At 45.3% G+C, this 17,625-nt stretch overlaps 1 protein-coding gene across 1 annotated transcript; it reads right to left on the bottom strand.

Moving 5' to 3' along the window:
- On the bottom strand, positions 1 to 17,055 carry baz2a (bromodomain adjacent to zinc finger domain, 2A). The gene is made up of 30 exons (XM_053424170.1): positions 16,839 to 17,055; positions 15,489 to 15,612; positions 14,351 to 15,202; positions 11,104 to 13,095; positions 10,645 to 10,920; positions 9,999 to 10,352; positions 9,846 to 9,906; positions 9,651 to 9,759; positions 9,394 to 9,495; positions 8,694 to 8,916; positions 8,490 to 8,551; positions 8,343 to 8,408; positions 7,868 to 8,248; positions 7,521 to 7,775; positions 7,001 to 7,215; positions 6,829 to 6,903; positions 6,542 to 6,716; positions 6,396 to 6,458; positions 6,166 to 6,310; positions 5,457 to 6,076; positions 5,040 to 5,352; positions 4,645 to 4,800; positions 4,313 to 4,473; positions 3,950 to 4,015; positions 3,570 to 3,853; positions 3,351 to 3,486; positions 3,107 to 3,253; positions 2,735 to 2,964; positions 2,486 to 2,629; positions 1 to 1,893 (listed from the first exon to the last, which is right to left on the bottom strand). Exons 2-30 carry the CDS (start codon positions 15,610 to 15,612, stop codon positions 1,734 to 1,736), a joined length of 7,947 nt encoding a protein of 2,648 aa, XP_053280145.1. The 5' UTR covers positions 16,839 to 17,055; the 3' UTR covers positions 1 to 1,733.
- Between the last annotated feature and the right edge of the window lie 570 nt (positions 17,056 to 17,625).

The following is a 17,625-nucleotide window of genomic DNA, read 5'->3' as shown; positions in this document are numbered from 1 at the left end:
TCTCTACTAGGTGTGGTTTTTATTCAACTCACAGTACATTCTACAGATGCACACGTGTTACATCACCTTAATACAACAGAGTCTTGTAATACCTCCTCTTAAAAATGATGAATTGGTCCTAAAAATATAAAGGAACAAATTTAAAGTCACCAAAACTGTACATTATTAAAAATTCACTTAACACCACATTTGGTTGTCATGTCTTTTTTTTTTCTTTTTCGAAAAAAACGTCTCGTCCCTTTAAGTGAAATAAGGAACAGCAAAGTTTATTTCCTATCAACGGATTTTAGTTCAGTGTAAGAAACAAGTTTAAATAAAACCTGGACTGTGGAGTCATCCTGTCGCCTTCATAGAACACCACCCATGCCACGCAACATTGTACATTGGCCCTTGTACGGCAAAAAAAAAAAAAACCCATAACAAAACCATGAAAAGGAATGCAAGTCAGAAAACCGGGCAGTTGCCCAATGCTTCATTATCAGAGCTCATTTGTAATTCTACTCTTTAAAAATGAGGATTTTAACCTCACGTAAAACCACCTTCAGATGTTGTCACCTGGTCGCTCAGTTGTAGTTTTGAAGCTGCAAACATCGTCTCATCTTGAGGGAATTCTACATTAAGTAAAGGGAACATTTCAGTGTGAGTCGTGTTCCCGTATCAGACTATTCAACCGGTGCGGAGACGTCAGTAGCCTCCTCCGAGTTGTGACACAGATCTGGTGAATCACCCTGATTATTTACTCTTAACACAGGGGACAGTGACATACGTCTCAGCCCCCCCCACTGACCGACCAACATTAAAAATCCTCCAGTTTCAGAAACCAGTGTATTTCACACAGCAGCAGAAGGTTGGTAATGTGCGTGTGAAATCATGTGTGTGGTGTGCGCATGTGTGTGAAAAGTGTGTACGTGTGCGTGCAAGACTTTAAGTGGAGGTTATACAACGTCTACTTGTGACAGTCCAAGAACAGATTCCTTTTAGTTTAACTGGCCTTTTTCATAAATCGTCTAGACATCTCTATAAGGTAATCTGTACACGTTCACTACAAGCTATTGCTATTAAATAATCCCAGCTATTGTAATCTTTATATATATTTATATATAGAATATATAATAAAAATATATTGAGCAAAAAATTACTTCTAGGCATAAGACCACGTTACATTAAATTTCCATTGAACAGGTAGGAAATGGGTTAAGCTCTGTGAAGAGTTTTGATCCATTTTGTCGTTGAGCGATGCTAAGCAGGTCCAGTGTGCAGCGGTTCAGCTACAATAATGTGATCAGTCCCTGACCTTCAGTACGAGTCGAGAGCCAAACTACTCGGGGCCCGAGGCCGTGTCATCACCCGCAGCAGGGCTCGACTCGGCCTCGCCACGACACAGGGTTTGTGAAGGGACGTGACAGGAGAACGAGGATGAGGTGCCGTGGTGACGATGAGGAGAAATGTTAAGGAGGAAGGAAAAGTGAAGAGAGACGTGTTTCTCACTCTCTTTGACGGGGAATGGTTACGAGTTCAAGCCAGTTCAGCTGTGGGCCTGGAAAAGAGTCGGCCTGTAGAGGAAACAATAACAGACAATAGCCAAAATCTATACATATATACTTATACACGAGAGAATACACATGGCTGGAAGAACCTCCAGAGAGTGTCAGCAGTAACACAGAGAGTGTGACTGGGACAGTGAGAGCACCAACAGTCTACAGCCCCACCATCAGGAAGAACGTCGCCGGCTCCTATTTGTCTTTATTTGAGTAGAACTCCGCCCAGCGGCTCTCAAAAAAGCGCCTCATGGAGTGTCCGGCGATTCCCACCTCCGACGTGTCCTCGTTGAAAAGCTCACAGTTGTTGAAGACCAAGTGAGCGTCTGCCGCAAACTCCTCACAGCTGCAGTACCTGAGGGGAGGAGCCGGGACAGAGGGAAGGGTTGATGTTACAAAGCACCGGAGGGAACAAATGATTCTCAGGAACTGGGAACTCATTGGAAAAAGCTTCTGCATATGAAGGAATATATCATAAAGGATGTTACTGGACAAAAAATGACATGTTTTATGGTTTCAGTGAAATATTTAACTGTACAGACTTTGGATATAATTATATTTCCTATTTAATCTACAGCAGTGCATTTGTGTAGGCTCATTGTTTGTCTTTGTCATCATGTTGTCACTGGTTTTATGAGATATTTTATTAGATTAGCTGGATCTTGCCAACTGTGAAGGAGCTGAATCATTGTTTTGACCAATGACGACTGATTTATCGCCGACACATCTGTCTGTATACAGATGTACAAAGACTTTTTCTATATAAACTTGTCAATGAAAGGATGAAGAGGAGTCTCAATGATGATTTTTGGGGGGTTAATCAGTTTTGTTTGGGTGGGAGAGGATTGGGAAACACAAACCTATAGCACCAGTAAGATACAAAAATAACATTCCTTAACATTTGTACTTGAGATTAAATAGTGTAGTGCTGTGTGATCTGCTCTTACCCTCCCTGTAGCAGTTTCTCTCTCATGGTGAGGAAGTCCATCGGGGTCTTGACGATGCGACGGTAGCCTGGCACCAGTCGGGGGTTGACGGGTTCAACGAACGGCCAAGCTTCTGCATGAGCCTCCATCTCCATCAGAATGATCCTGGGAGAAAAATAAAACAACGTGAATACATCACAACCTGACGGACAGAACAGGTTTGGCCCTGTGGACCCACGTAGGTAAGTAAACATCTCTTCAGTAACTCACTCGCAGAAGGTGAGGTCAGGCTGGTTGCGGGTCGTCATGCGCCGGCGTTTAGTGCCGCCTCCTTCTCCAGAGAAGCGCGAGGACGAGGTCGGTGCCACGGTCTCCTTGTTCCGTGTTGCCATGCCAGAACTACGTCGTGCTGTGTTTTCGTCTTCAGAGCTTTCGTCTTCGTATCTTCTCTTTCTCACCCTGAACCTGGTTTTCGTCAGGCGCTGTGATTCACCTTCCTCCTGAGGGACAGAGCCAATACGGAGGCACATTCAGTTGCAGAGGATCAAATGTAGAACAAAACAAAGGAAACGGAAGGACAAGTCTTTCACAACTGCCCTGATTATTACTTTGTCTCTTAGCAAAGACAGGACTGGGTCTTACCCTGGCAACACAGTATGGACAAAACCAGTCTCCCTCTGGCACCTGAGTGATTTTGGGCTTCAGGCAGTACATGTGGCAGCCACGATCACAGCCATCGCACAGCAGCAGGGCCTCATCATTGTCTCCCTTCCTGCAAACCTGGCAATTCTGGAAAAGGAGAAATTCAAAGGCAAGATGTTCAAATTGCTTTTGGCAGTTTACTCCCAAACACCCGAGAAAAAATTAGCAAAATAAAGCTACTCACCACTTTAGTCACAGATCTCTCCCAAGCAATGGCCTTCTCCAGCTGGAGCAAACACAGACAGATCTGTGGAGCACTGCGAACGCGATCTAGAGCCTGCCGCCATGTTCGTAGTCGAGAGGTGATTTCACTTTCCAGACTGCAACAGAGGAACATTATTAGACGAGGTCAAAATATATATCTAAAAAAAAACAAATGACAGCTCCTGTCTGTTCATCTCACCTAGCGACATCCATGGGATGCTCTTCCCCTGGTGTGGGCGTGAGAGGAGCGAGGCGCATCACTTCAGATGGGTTCCACAGTGGCTCCTTCAGGTAGCGTCTCTCGATGTTTCGCTCAAGGTTGGACAGTCGCAGCATGGCCAGGTCCAGAGGGTGTGTGGCGGTGCGATGCAGGCCCGACCACTCCTTCTTGGTTCTTATGATCCAGTCATCACGTGGGTCTGCCTCATGCTCGTAGTACTGGAGATCCTCCCGTGTGGAGTCTGGATCTGGGATTGTGTAGGGCTTAATAGGGGGGACAGGGTGAGGTTAAGTTTCAGTCACAGGTATAATGCATTTTATTTATTTATATTTTATACTATCAAGAGCTTTGATAATTACCTGGAATTCTATTATGGGTGTCTCTGTGTTAGGTTCAGCATCGGTCACTGCGCTCTGAGGAGGTGCCTGTAAGAAACATAAAGGGAGGTCAACATGGTCAAGGTCCTGCCACACAAGATTTTAACCATTTAGTAATATACTGAAAGTCTGTAATAAGTATTTTGGGAATGAGAAAATAAACAGTAAATAAGAGAAAATAGATGGGGTTTGCAATAAAGAAGCAATCATATTGTCCCAATTTTAGCACGTTATCACATTTAAAAACTTTGCGTTTCATTTTGTCAACACAACTTGGATTGCAGTCATTGTTTTGACAAAGTCTGATAAATCCAATGATGCAGATTGGCGAGTGTGATTCCTCACCTTCAGATGGAGGTCAGCAGCAATGACTCGCTGCTCCAGGTCCTCCACCCACTGCAGGGCGATGATGTCAGTCTCCATAGCCTTCTCCTGCACTAGTCTCGGGTGCCGCAGAGCCTCTGCGAGCACATGTTTGTCCTCTGCCTTCAACTCAAATATTGGATCTATTCAAAAACAGAAGAACAGTTTTAATGGAGGAACACAGGGCAACAGTGCAGACGAATATCCCTAGAAATCCAGAGATGTGGGTATGATGAGTCAAATAAGAAAATGAATTGGTTAAAATCCCAAAAGTGGCAAATTCAACTACACATGCCATTTGCATAAACACTCACCGGTAAAAGATTTGGTGCACATCTCAGTTAAGCTCTCTAGATGTTTGGCCAAATGTTTATGGAGGACCTTTTCCCTGATGCCTCTTGGGTGGAGGGCCTGTAAGGTGTTCAACAGTTCCTCTGGCTCCTGGATCCACCACCAGCCACGCACCATTGCTGGAAAAGAAACATACAAGTTAAAGACCATGATAAAATTATAGTCTTCTTGTCTTGTACACAGTCAAATAATTGACCATTATAAACATGTTTCCTGTAAATTTCTTTGCACACCATAAATCAGGAGAGACAATTGATAAACCTGAGGATCAGCTCTGAACTGTGTCATAGTTCATTGGTTGTTAAATGGATGCATCTCTCAGACGGCAATATCAGAAATCATGTTCACCACTACTTACATGCTGGAATGGGCTTGACCACAAGCTGTGTGAAGTACTGTTGCTCCAGCTCCTGGAACACAGAGTTGGGAGGGCGGCCACGGCGTTTGACTGCAGCTCCTCTGGCCCCTCTGCGGGCAGGACTGCTGCCTCTGCTTCCTCTCCTCCGCCTGCGACCTGGCTTGGCAGGGGTGGTAGGAGCTGGAAGGAGCTGAGGGAGTGGTGGTAGGGCAGTGACAGGAAGGGCAGAGGTAAGGGTTGTAGGGGGAATCTCCTGTGGTGTTGCTGAGGTCTCAGGGTCAGCAGGAGCAAAGCCAGGCATGAGTGGGTCCGGCTGAGGAGTAAGGAGAGTTTACTTACTAATATTGCAAACATAATTGTTTAAGTGCATTTATATTTCATAATTAAATGTATTTGTATTGATTGCGGTGGACAAACCTGCACGAGTGGAGCAGCGAGTGCAGGCAGAGTACTCGGAATCTGGGGGAGGAGTTTAGGAGGTGACGTAGGTGAGGTGGGCAGCTGGGGCTCAGTGAGAGAGAGATTGTCACACGGCTGTTTGGGAAGCAGATTGAACCACTGTCCCTGTTTCTCTGCTATCTCCTTCACACTCTCCTCTGGTTGATTCCCCTCTGGAGCTTCCCCTTCTGCTGCGCATGTGCCATTGGCTATCGCATCCGTTGATTGGCTGAGCCAGTTCTGGAAAGCACTTTTTGTGAGGTCTTGTGTGCCACTGTTCGGTGATCCTGGCCCTTCTTCGCTGCCCGACCTGATGCTACTTCGACGCCGGCGGCGGATCTTCGCTGTCCGGAGGTGAAGCTCAACTTCGGGTTTGATTTTTCGGGGGCGTCCACGCCCTCTTGGCTGGCTCATTAAGGATGCAGTGCCAGGAAGGGGGTCCTCCTCTGGAGACAAGGTCTGGTTCAGGGCTGGGGTAGCAGAGGAAGGAGAGGAAGGTAGAGAACCAGGAGATGTGGTAGGAATGGGGGTCTCTTCAACCTTGGGCTCCTTTTTGATGAAGGTGACCGGCACCTCAGCTACAAGGACATCTCCTGAAGCTGAGAGAGAAATATGAGGAAAATGTATTAAAGATGGACAGCCCACTGGGTTGTAATGTGCAAAATGTTTAATTTATCCTAAGACTCACTCAAGAGCTCCTCTGGCCCCTCGACTAGAACTCCTCCGAGGTGAGGCAAAGCCAAGTATCTGCGCCTGTACCGGTCCTGACCCAGTAAAATGGCCCGCATGGAATGAGATGTTTGTTGCAGCTTTTTACGGAAAAATGCTTGGCGCTGTATGAATACAAAGAAGAAGAGTTTTTAATAAAACATTACAGAAATGTACAAAAATACAGGGTACGCATGGTATCGGTCTTACCTTGGTTAGCTTATCTATCTGCCTCTCAAGCTCTGGAATGCTGGCAGTCGTCGGACTCTCACTCTGTAGCAAGAATTTAATAAAAAATTGATGTATAAATATATGATTTCAGGTCTAAAAATATAACCAGTAGATCAGATACATACATCGCTGAGTTTTGGCTCTTCTTTGCGTGAGCGGCGGTTGCTCCTCTCTTTTACCTCACCGCCCTCCTCCAGAGAGAGGTTCTCTTCCTCCGCCACCCTGGCACTGCGGCGCCTCTCCTCAAAACACAGCTCCTCCTCCGAGCGTCCTGTACGACGCGCGAGTGCCGCCTTCAGTCTGACACACAAAACATTCATAGTAATGAGCATGGTGATGGATCTGTGCTTTGACTCCTAGAAGAACTGAGGGACATAATTATTTATTCTGTATATGAAGAGACTGATCTTACTTGCGTAATTTCCCCTCAATGATCCACTTGTTCTTCCTGTAGGTTGCCATGTTTTCCAAAGTGTTGTCAATGTCACTGAAATACAAAATGCATACATTAATAAAGTAATAAGGGTTAAGGGTTAACAAGAGTGGCCTCAATGAGTAAACACATAGTTAGCTCTTGGTCTAACCTTGTCACAATGTTACAGCCGTTAAGCTCTTCCACCACGAAGCCTAGGATGGCTGCCTTGGTGTCAGGGGGGAGGGCGTGAAATGTTTTGGTCCTCAGTGTGTCGCACACGTCTGTGTCGTAACCGTAAGCTTCCAAAAAGATGCGAAGAACTTCTGAAACCGTGCTGCGGGTCAGCTCCAACTCAACCAGCTTGTCCCCAAGGATCTTTACAGACTGATGGTCGGAATGGAAAGATAGACAGTATTTTTTTAAATATATACATGAACATAATATGTATATTCTCATAGTGTATTAAACAGAGGACTCAAACTAAGGATTGCTTTCTTGATTTAAAAATGTAAGATGACATTTAAACTGCTGTTTAAAATCGGCATAAAAAGAAAAACAGTCAGTTCTTACACTGGAGCTGCTGCAATAAGTCAGTGTTTGGTTTGCTTTTCCTTGAAATTATTTCTTAGCCGATTCCCTGCCTAGCGATTTAAACTCTAATCCGACACCTGATAACTCTAATCTCTCACCTGATAAAATGACGGCAGGCCTGGGTCATGGAGTGCACACTCCATCAGCTTTATCAGTAGGTCTTGGACTTCTCCTTGGCTTTCACCCAGGCCAAGGAGACCTTCCTGTAGGGTAGCAAGGCTAGGGATGTCCTTGGGTATATTTAGGCCAATCACTTTTCCGTAGCCATGGAGGAACTCAACCATAGCCAGGCAGTGTGCAAAGGCTGTGCCGGAGAGAACCACACCAGGAATACGGGACAGCTCTGGCAGGGGCTGGTGGAGACAAAAGATTGAAGGTCGTAATCATATGGAAAAAATCTCTAAATGTCAGTTTAAACAAAGTATCTGAACAGATTAAAACTCACTTTGTGGTCAGTTAGACACATGTCCTCTGTGGGCTTCTTCAGCTCTTCTGCAATCAACTGCTGCCTCTTTCGTTCCTCCAGACGCCTCTGGGCCTGCACTCTCCTCTCTGCCGCCCTCTTAGCTGACAGAGCAGCTTGAGCAGCAGCCTCCGCCTCTGCCTGAGCTTTAGCCAGAGCCTTTGCTTTACTCCGAGCACCCAGCACCCTCTTACCCTGGGCTATTCTCTCCTCGTCAGTCTGCCGTACTGGTGGAGGAGCCACAACCTTGGCTGATCTTCTGCGGCCTGGCTTCTTGGGCTCTGGTGTAGACTCTGAGGGCTGTGGGGCCGTCGGGTCGGTTGATTCAGCCTTCAGCTCCAGGACCTTTGCTTTTTGCTCAAGCTGGATCCACAAAGGACAGAAATAGCAGGGGGAGGTTATAAAGAGGTAGTGCTAAGAACATTGCTGATAAATCATTTAATATTTGTTTCTGTACCTTGGCTTTCTTTTTTTCGTCTTTCATCTTCTTAATTTTAGTATCCTGCCTTCTCTTCATTCTTGCCTGAAACATGAACAGCAGAAGAAAAGTCAGTATGAGATAATAACTGCAGAACAAATGAAATTTAAAGTCTAGACTACAAACCTTTTTCTTCATTTTCTTTTTGATTTTTGCAAGTTTCTCCTTGTCCTCGTCCGTAAGAGCTTCTATAAAAAGCGAGTAGAAACAATTAGCCACACTCGTGAGGTTACTTGCTAATTAAGCAGTTTGATCTCAGACACATGAAAACCAATGCTTAACTATTAGCCAAACACATCCTGATACACCCATAACTCGACAGCCACTCACCCTTAGCCTCAAGTCGGCTGAACAGCTTGGCGTCAACTTTGCTAAGGAGGTCGATCATCTTGGGTTTGGGAGGTCTACCGGGGCGGCGGGCCTGTGCTCCCTTCAGGACACGAACTCTGCGAGGTTTCTCTTTATCTGGGTTTGGAGGTCGACCTCGCCGGCCGGTGATGGCCATGATCATAGAAGGAACCTCCTCATTCGCCAAGAGAACCCACTTCACACCCTGTAACATACAGTGGAGAACGATGAATCCCTTATTATGTCTTATACACATTTCTGACATGTTTAAGATGCAGTTGGTTGCAAATGCACTGTAGTTCTGATTCATAGTTATCTTCAGATATTAAGATCCTGAATATTAAGGTTCTGAAATGTGATCTTTCTTCCCATGAAACATACACTAGACAATTTGAATCATAAATTATTGGATATAATTTGACCCATCAGCACAGCCATCTAGTAGCCAATCGTTGTATACATTTTTCAATGTAGCGTAAGTCCAGGTAATTAGAATAGACCGACTTTAAATGACTAATAATTCCACAATCTCGCTTGAGGTGATTGCAAAGGTCTTCAAGATCAGCCCCAACACAAAATCAGCAGATCATCTCAAACCCATTTTTCTGAAAATATATAAAAATGTAAGGGTTTGTTTTTATGTAAACATTTATGGAAATGAACTGAGCAAACATCAACTGACCTCAGGAGTTTCTCTCTCTTCATAGAAGTCTCCGACAGGCATGCGTGGGCTAAAGCTGAAGTGTTCTCTGGAGACCACGCTGTCCGTGCGTCTCTTCAAGTACTGAGCGAAGCGGTGAGGAGAAGGCAGGAGACAAGGAAGTTAATGGTGACTGTTTTAACCATGCAGACATCATCTGTTGTATTTGTCATTAAATCAAAACATTGATTTTTAGCAACTTCAGACCATTTGGTTCAGTTTTTTTTATAAAAATGTACCTTGATTATTTCAGGGAATTGCTTCATCCTTCTTCCACAAGGTGTGTAGTACCAGGTTTCACCCTTCATGCGATTCTCCATTTTCTTCACTCGAATCTCCCTCTTCCACCTGTGATTAGTGGAGTTTATCATTACATTCTGTCAAATTATAGCTCTTCACACCAAAGTAAAGCAAGTGGTTAAATGTCAAATTACCCATGCGACATTGGGAACTGGACCTGCGCCTCTGTTGCAACCCTCCTTCTGTTTGATTCTCCTGTTTGGAAAAATGTACACAACCAAACATTAAATAAGACTGATTCCCAACATGTTTCAACAAAATGTCACCTCATCAACCTTCTTCATTACCTTCAGCTGAGCTGTCATCATCATTTTCATCAGCAGCAGGTCCGGCATCGGGTTTGGGTGTTTTTGCCACGTTTCCCTCTTGGTCTTGTTTCTTGACTCTTTTCGCCTTCTTGAGTTTCTCGCCTGTTGGGGTAAACGCTGCAGCATCGGCCAGAACAGCTTCAATGGTGTCTGTGACTGTATCAAGCTCTGCGGGAGGCCCAGCCTCTCCAGATACATCTGATGTTTCTTTTACATCCACTTTGACGGACTTCTTCCTCTTCCTGCTTGTGGCTCCCCCGACTTCTGCACTGGTCTTGGGTATCTCCACTTTAGGAGTTCGAGCCCGAGGTTTTCGCTGGGCCCCCTCAGGAACTGTAAATAAAACATTTATAAAAAGATTCTCAAGTAAAAACATCTAATATTTTTTTTTTTTTTTTTTTTTTAAAGATTTTTTTTGGCATTTTTATGCTTTATTGATAGTGTAGAGACAGGGTTGAAATGGGGCAGAGAGGGGAGTGACATGCAGAGAACGACCGCGGGCTGGAATCGAACCCGGGTCCGCTGCTGGCCGAGGCCCATGGGGGGGACGCCCTACAACTGAGCTAAGGGCGCCCCAACATCTAATATTTTTAACAAACTATATTACTATCAAAAAGTTGAATACCTGGTGTTTTAATCCATAGTGCCTTTGGAGTTCGAGGTTTGCGTGTTTTTCCTGGGGTTGTCAGATTTTCTCCGGCAGCTGGCATAATCTGATCAGTTACTGGCTGTAGCGGGTGCACAGCAGGGCTCTCTACTGGCGTACTGAAGGCGATGAAGTTCTCATCTTTCATGTTGAAATTTGGCAGAGTCACTGACTCGTTGACAGTGGTCTTCTTGCTTATCTGTCCAGCTAAGTCAGGTGTTTGAAGTCCTCTGGGCTCCCACTCGGCTTCAGGTCCTAATTAAAGATTAAAGAATTACTTTAACGTGTGTCAGCATGAATGTCACTAAAAGACAACAAACTATGCAACTCAAGTTTGTTTGCAATAAACAGAGACACATAATTTTTTTAAGCAATGAGAGACTAACCCTAACCCTTTTCAACTCATGTGACAATAGTTTCCATAGTTTAAGACTGTACCTTGACGACCACTCTGAGACGGCACAGGTAAGCTTGGCTTGGACCCGTCACTGGAGTCGACAGAGAGCTCGTCCATCTGAGCGGAGCTGTTTAGAGAAGACTCCAGCATGGATTCCCCGGGGAATTGAGAAGTGTTCTTGGTCTCTTCCGCCTCAGAGGTTTCCTCGTCTCTAGTGGAGTCCAACGTGTCATCTCTGGAGTCTTCCATGGAGAAGCTGCTGTCTCTAGTGCTGTCATAAGCAGTAGATGGTTCCCCTTCTGCATGGGCGGTGCTGTCAAACTGAGAAGTGTCATTTCTCAGGTACGAGCTGTTGCCAAAGTTAGTAGAGTCGTCTGCGCACAAGCTGTCACCATCTAAAAGAGATGACTTTTCAAAGACAGAGCTGACGTCAAGTCTTGAAGGGGTGTCACATGTTGAATTGTTATCAAATTGAGAAGGAGCATGTGAAGAGTTATCAAAACTGTCTTCGGTCAGATGTTCTATCCTCATGCTGTGATGCTGTGGTGACTCTCTGGGTGGAGTTTGCGCGATCATGGAATCCTCTGTTTCGCTGACACTGCTTCCCAGCATGTGGTGTTTTTCAAAGTCCTTCGGTTTATTCTTTGCTGTTTGATCAGAAGCAACTTTGGTCTGCAAAGACTTCCCAGGAAGATCAGTGTGGGATTTATTAATCTCAGTCGCTTCCACCTTCTGAGGCGTCCTCGTGCTTGAATCAAGCCGAGGGAGGTGTTCCTCTGGTTTTCCATTTCTTTCATTACTGAACACTTTGCTATCCCCACTACAACCATGGTGCTTCAGTGCAGGAGGAGGAGGAGTGGTGTTAGGTGGATGCTGCTCAGAGTCATAACTTTGGACCACTCCTGAGGATGTACCCATTGCAGGAGGCAAAGACACCAAGGCAGGAGGGGCGGACATAGGTGCAGTCCTGGAGGCTTGAGTGGTTAGAAGAGGTAGGGTAGACAGAGGTTTGACTGTAGGACCTTCATGGGCTGATGGGGAAGGTGAATTCACCTCTCCTTGTGGTGACGGTGCTGCGGCAGAGGCAGTGGAAAGACCAGTGTCAAAAGCTGGAGGAGTGTTTGCCTGGTGATGGGGTGTGTGGGCTGGTTCAGAAGGTTTACTGACAACTGAGGTTCCTGATATTGAAACAAGAGGTGGAACCAGACCAGCTGATGAATATTTCACACCTGCAGATGAAGAGGCAGTAATCAACTTTGGGGGTCCTGGCTTTTCATACTGGGCTCCAGATTTATCGGGAAAGCGAGACAAGCCGGAACTTTGGACCATTTGCTGAAGAAACGAGATTGGTGCAGACGCTGAGAAAGACGTGGACACTGTGTCTGCTGAGGTGACAGCCGCACTAGGACCAGAAGCTTTAGGAGACAAGTTTGACTGATGAGACACAGACTCCAATGAAGAGGAAGAGACGGGAGAGACAGAGGAAGCTGTGGTGTGTCTGAGCTCATTATTTGTCGAAGCTGATGAAGGTGTGGTCAACTTCAGAGGTGATGTCGGCAGGGAGGAGGAAGAGGACCCTGCAGTCAGATGCTTGGATCCAGTGGGTGCTATTTCAGTCTGACCAAAAGGGAGGGGTCTGACGCCTTGCACGGAGGCCACAGTGTGAGATGCTGAGATCTGTGGTTGAATAAATTCAACATCAAGTGATGAAACATTCTGGGGCCCAGGAGAAGATTTTGGAGATCCATAGACAGCAGGAGCTGAAGAGGACTTTTTTAGTGATGGTGACACCGCTGCAGGGGATGGAGATGTGGAAAGCCGAGACGACACACACTGGGGAGATGGATTAGAGGGTGGGTCTCGGACCGGAGAAGCCATCTCGGAGTTCTGTCGATAATCACTTGCAGGTCCCACAAGAGTGGCAGAGGGTTTGGATTGGTAACTGTCAGCTGTGGGAAGCCTATGAGCAACAGGTGATCTTTCACTGCCATTGTAGCTCGTGTCTACCTCCTTGACAGCTTCCCTTGTGTGCCCTGAAAGAGAATCAACAAAACAGTCAATAGTAATACAGAACACAGGTTGTTGTTTTTCCATAATAGACTCAGACATTAGGAGGAAGAAAAGAAGAAAAAAAATGTGCTCACTGATGAAGTGAGCCTAAGTCTTTTCAGGACGACTGTATAAAACATCTCTGAGTGAGCTCCAAGTTCTGAGGTCCTTGACATTCTTGTCAGCTTATCACAGTGTGCACAACACACACTGGTAAAACCGGACTGATAGTGAGAGGATTATAACTACAACACTAACATAACCAACTGAAAATGTGAGAGCGTTTGTCTGCTTAACAAACACTTCTATTTGGTTGGAGCTCACTGTCCCTGGAGCCACGAGTACTTTCTCAATGTGACATATCTGCAGTAAAGAATAAACTTGAAGTGGTCTAGTCCTGAAATATAACAAAAGGCCAACCCAGTATTCTTTATCTCACCATGATTATTAATTCTGACATAATGAAGTTTTATAGATAAGTGTTCAGTGGGCTTTAGCTTTCCATAACAGACATCAAAGATGGTACACTTCCAAAGGCTGCATACACCTTAGCACACAGTCCAACAGGGCCATCTGCTGGTTAAATACTGGCACTGCCCCAGTATTAAGCACTGGCAGACAGACTGACCCAGTACAAGAAATTCACCTTTAACAAGGAAATTTAAGGGAACAGAAATTGTTTCACCAATTAAATCATCTTATTATTATTTTCTCAAATTATCTGCTTTATAAAATGTAACAAAACAATAATGGAAAGTGTTCAAATGTCCTGGTCTCATCAAAAGCAACAAAATAATATTATTCAGTTCTCTATAATGTTAGCCATATCTCTACATTGGGAAGTTGAAACCAGCAACATTTTAAAACTAACTATTCGATTAATCAGCGCACTTGGCAAGAGAAAATATTCCCAGCAGGGTTGAAATCTTGTTATGATACCCAACTTGGTTGTTTTTAACGAAATAATCAAATGTACCACAACAATATGACTTAGCATAGTTGCCATGTGAGAGTTTAATGCACCCAGGGAGGGTGCAACTTCAAGTAAAGTAAATGAGGAAAATCTAACTATCAGAGGAGTTTAATTTCTGAAGAAATAAATGCAGTGATGCCAAATGGTAGAACTTAAAACTAAACAACTTCAGACACACGTGTCATAGTTATTCATTTCCATGGAAACACAGAAGACAGACAGGATCTAATAAGCCCAAATAATATTTCTGTGTGTGAAGTGGTCACCTTGCATGAGAGAAGACATGCCGCTATCCCTGTTGTGGATCTTGGGTGATCCACTGTCCTGCACTGTTGATGGTGATATCATTGTTGCAGAGGTCATTCCCACAGGGAGAGGGCTGCCATTGCCTGCTCTGCCTAAACTGTGGTGCTGTGGGCTGCCGCGTGGAGGTGTAAAGTTCTGGGCTGCTGGGGGCTTCAGCTGAGTCAGGCCTTGAGGCTGGGACTGCAGCGGTGGCTGCTGCTGAGGAGATGGTAGGGTCTGGTGCTGGGGCTGATGCTGGTAGTAGGGCATCCCATTAGGCATCATGCCATAATGCTGCGGTTGCTGGTGCTGCTGGTGGCGGTGAGAGTGGAGGTGCTGCTGTGATGGTTGATGTTGGGGGGGCTGTAAGGACTGCTGCTGGTGATGCTGTGATGGTGTAATCCCGAGATGGGCCTGACTCTGGTAGGTCCCATACATACTGTGAGAATTATAACCGATCTGCTGTGGGCCAGGGTTACTCCTGTTCCAGTACTGACTCCCAGTTAGAGGCATGTTTGGTGGGCCTGCCACAGGGGGCTGGTGGGAGCTTTCAATTCCCCCATTCAGTTGGTACTGTCCATGACCCTGGAAGTGGTGCTGTGACTGAGGCTGTGGCATCCCAGGTGCAGGCTGCTTCTGATGCATCCCCTGTCCCGGAGATGAGCCCATGGCTGGACCATACTGCGGGTGCCCCCCCCACAGGTAGTCATAGCCCATGCTGCTCTGGTGGTGGTTGCTCATGTGTGGGTACGGAGCTGATGGTGGGTGGGAACTAGGCACACCAGACCCGAGTACAGTAGTGGTGCCATTCACATTAAGCTCACCATTCATATCTGTTAGACACAAGAACATGGGAATGTAAAAAAAGGTTTGCACGAGTAAAATATACACAATCAAATATTAAAAAAAAACAAAAAAAACTTTTACACTAAAAGATATTAACTATCAAATCAAAGAGTTCTGACCCTGTCCAGACCTGGTATCAACATCTGTCTTAAGTGTTCTGATCACGTTCATTGTAATGTCAAGTGTGAGCACAGGACCTTTAAGTTGACCTCCTGTGATCGGATGTTAATACCAGGACTTTATTTAGTGCTAAAGAATAACAAAAATACCTACTCTTTCCCTGCTGAGGAAAACTCATGGAGGACCCGTTAGCATAAAGAGAATCCCCTGAGGAGCGTTTCAGTCCTGAGTTTGCTGAGGAGTGGGTGCCATAGTTGAAATGATTATTTGACTCCATCTGAAAAACAAAAAAACAAAACAGAAATTTAATAAAACATTACTTTAAGTCAACATTCAACACTCCTCTCCAGCAAGACACGTGGAAGTTTGAGCCCGAGATGCACGGGCACGATGTCATCGCCACGTGAATCACGCTCAGATCATTATTTAATTCATCTTTCGTTTATTCTCCTGCTGTTCCGAATGCAACTCTACGCGAGACGCTCGATGTCAAACACTCGGGGTAAATGGCTCATCCGAGATGCTTTCGCCAGCTGCGGATTGTGACAGCACCATTTGGTTCCAACCACAACAACCGTCAAAATGTCGCAGCGGCAGATGCCAGGCCCCGAGCCTTAATGGACAGGCGGAAAATTACGGGAGACGCTCATCATTAGCGCTGATGAGCCGCTGCTAACACGAGCGCAGCCTCCTCGAACCCACCGCTGAGACGACCGGGGCGTCCGCACTGTGCCCGGGCACCCGGCGGCCTAACAATGGGGGGATTAGCCCGGATATTTTCCACCGTCACTCCGAAGGGCCTGGAGATCTATTACCACACCGCGCGCTGTTTAACACTTCCATATCACCCGAACACAAAGTGGCCATCTATGGACGCTTGATTTCCTAATTCAACCAGGAAGGCCGTGGCAAGAAGCATCCGTTAGCTGCTTCGCGCTAGCTGAGCCCTAGTCGAACAAACCAGCGCTGTCAACGTTACACAAAACGACTTTAAATGTTCACAACGCGGTCGAATGTAAGACAACACACCAAACAAAGACACCCCCCGCCTCACTTCCAAGGTTATTTAGCCACAGCATCACAATAGAGCCTAGCTAACGCACGCTAGCCTTCGGGGTAGCTAGCTGCTAGCATCTTTAATGTTTACCCGGAGTTAGCGGTGCGGGGCTTTAAGCTGCGATGTTAGCTCCTAGCCGGGCAGCAGGTACCGCGACCACGCCGGTCTCGATCCATGATAGCCCCGGCAGCTATGAGAGAGGGCGCCGGTGGGGGGGGGGGGACTCGGACGACGAGCCGGTTGAGTTGATCCTCGGTGTGTTCACAGATGGAGGCGTGCTCCCCTTTTGTTCACGGGCTAATGTTAGCTAGCAGCCAGATGAAGTTACATTGTTTACGCCGCACGCACACACACACAGTTTTTTCTCTCTTTCTAGCGGAGCATCATCCTCCCACACCGCCACCATCAGAAGTTTCTACCGTATTTCACGTAAAGCTTCTCCCAACCTTTCACTCCGGGGCTGTCCGGGGCGCAGACGCTTCCAGGAAACCTTTCGTCTTTACAGAAGTGCGGGTGAAGACGCCACGGCGATAAATAATAAACAACTATCCCCACAACCTCTGGGTTTTAAATTAGCAAACATGGCTGGTGTGGTCCAGTGCAGCCATGATCACACAGAACAGCGCGAGCGGAGTGAACTTCCCCAGAGTTAGCGCGCACACATCCGGTCACCTTCCTCATGACACTTCACAAGAAAACACTCAAGAACAATAACAACAACAACAATAATGATTATAACAATCACAACAACAATAGAGACAATAAGAATTATAAAAATAATAATAATAATAACTATGAAGATAAATTATTATTATATTGTAACAATACAAAATAACGATACCAATCATTACAATAAAAATAATAATGATAATGATGGTAATAACGACAACAATAATATGAATGATACAAATTATAACAATAATAATAACAACAACAATGATGATGATGATAATAATAATAATGATAATAATAATAATAATAATAATAATAATAATGATAATGACAATAATAATAACAAGAAGATGAATGATACTGATATTGTATGTGTGTTGTGTATTTTAATTATTATCATTGTTATTATAATCGTTATTATTATCATTATTATTGTTATTATTATTATAATTTTAAGTAATCTCACGTAGTGGTGTCAAATCAAAAAGTAGCATTAAATGAAAATATTCAAGTAAAGCAGCTCACCTTTACTCAGTGAGGAACTTGTCTTTTACTTGAGAA

The sequence above is a fragment of the Pleuronectes platessa genome, chromosome 6 (genome assembly GCF_947347685.1).
Source record: "Pleuronectes platessa chromosome 6, fPlePla1.1, whole genome shotgun sequence".
NCBI classification, from domain to species: Eukaryota; Metazoa; Chordata; class Actinopteri; order Pleuronectiformes; family Pleuronectidae; genus Pleuronectes; species Pleuronectes platessa.
This window is presented reverse-complemented; position numbering and strand designations above follow the sequence as displayed.

Coding starts and splice junctions, on each gene's coding strand:
- baz2a (XM_053424170.1), bottom strand. CDS start 15,612: ATGGAGTCAAATAATCATTTCAACTATGGCACCCACTCCTCAGCAAAC. Junction 6,904..7,000: donor GGCTGTAACATTGTGACAAG/GTTAGACCAAGA, acceptor TTTGTATTTCAG/TGACATTGACAACACTTTGG. Junction 2,965..3,106: donor GTCCATACTGTGTTGCCAGG/GTAAGACCCAGT, acceptor TCTGTCCCTCAG/GAGGAAGGTGAATCACAGCG.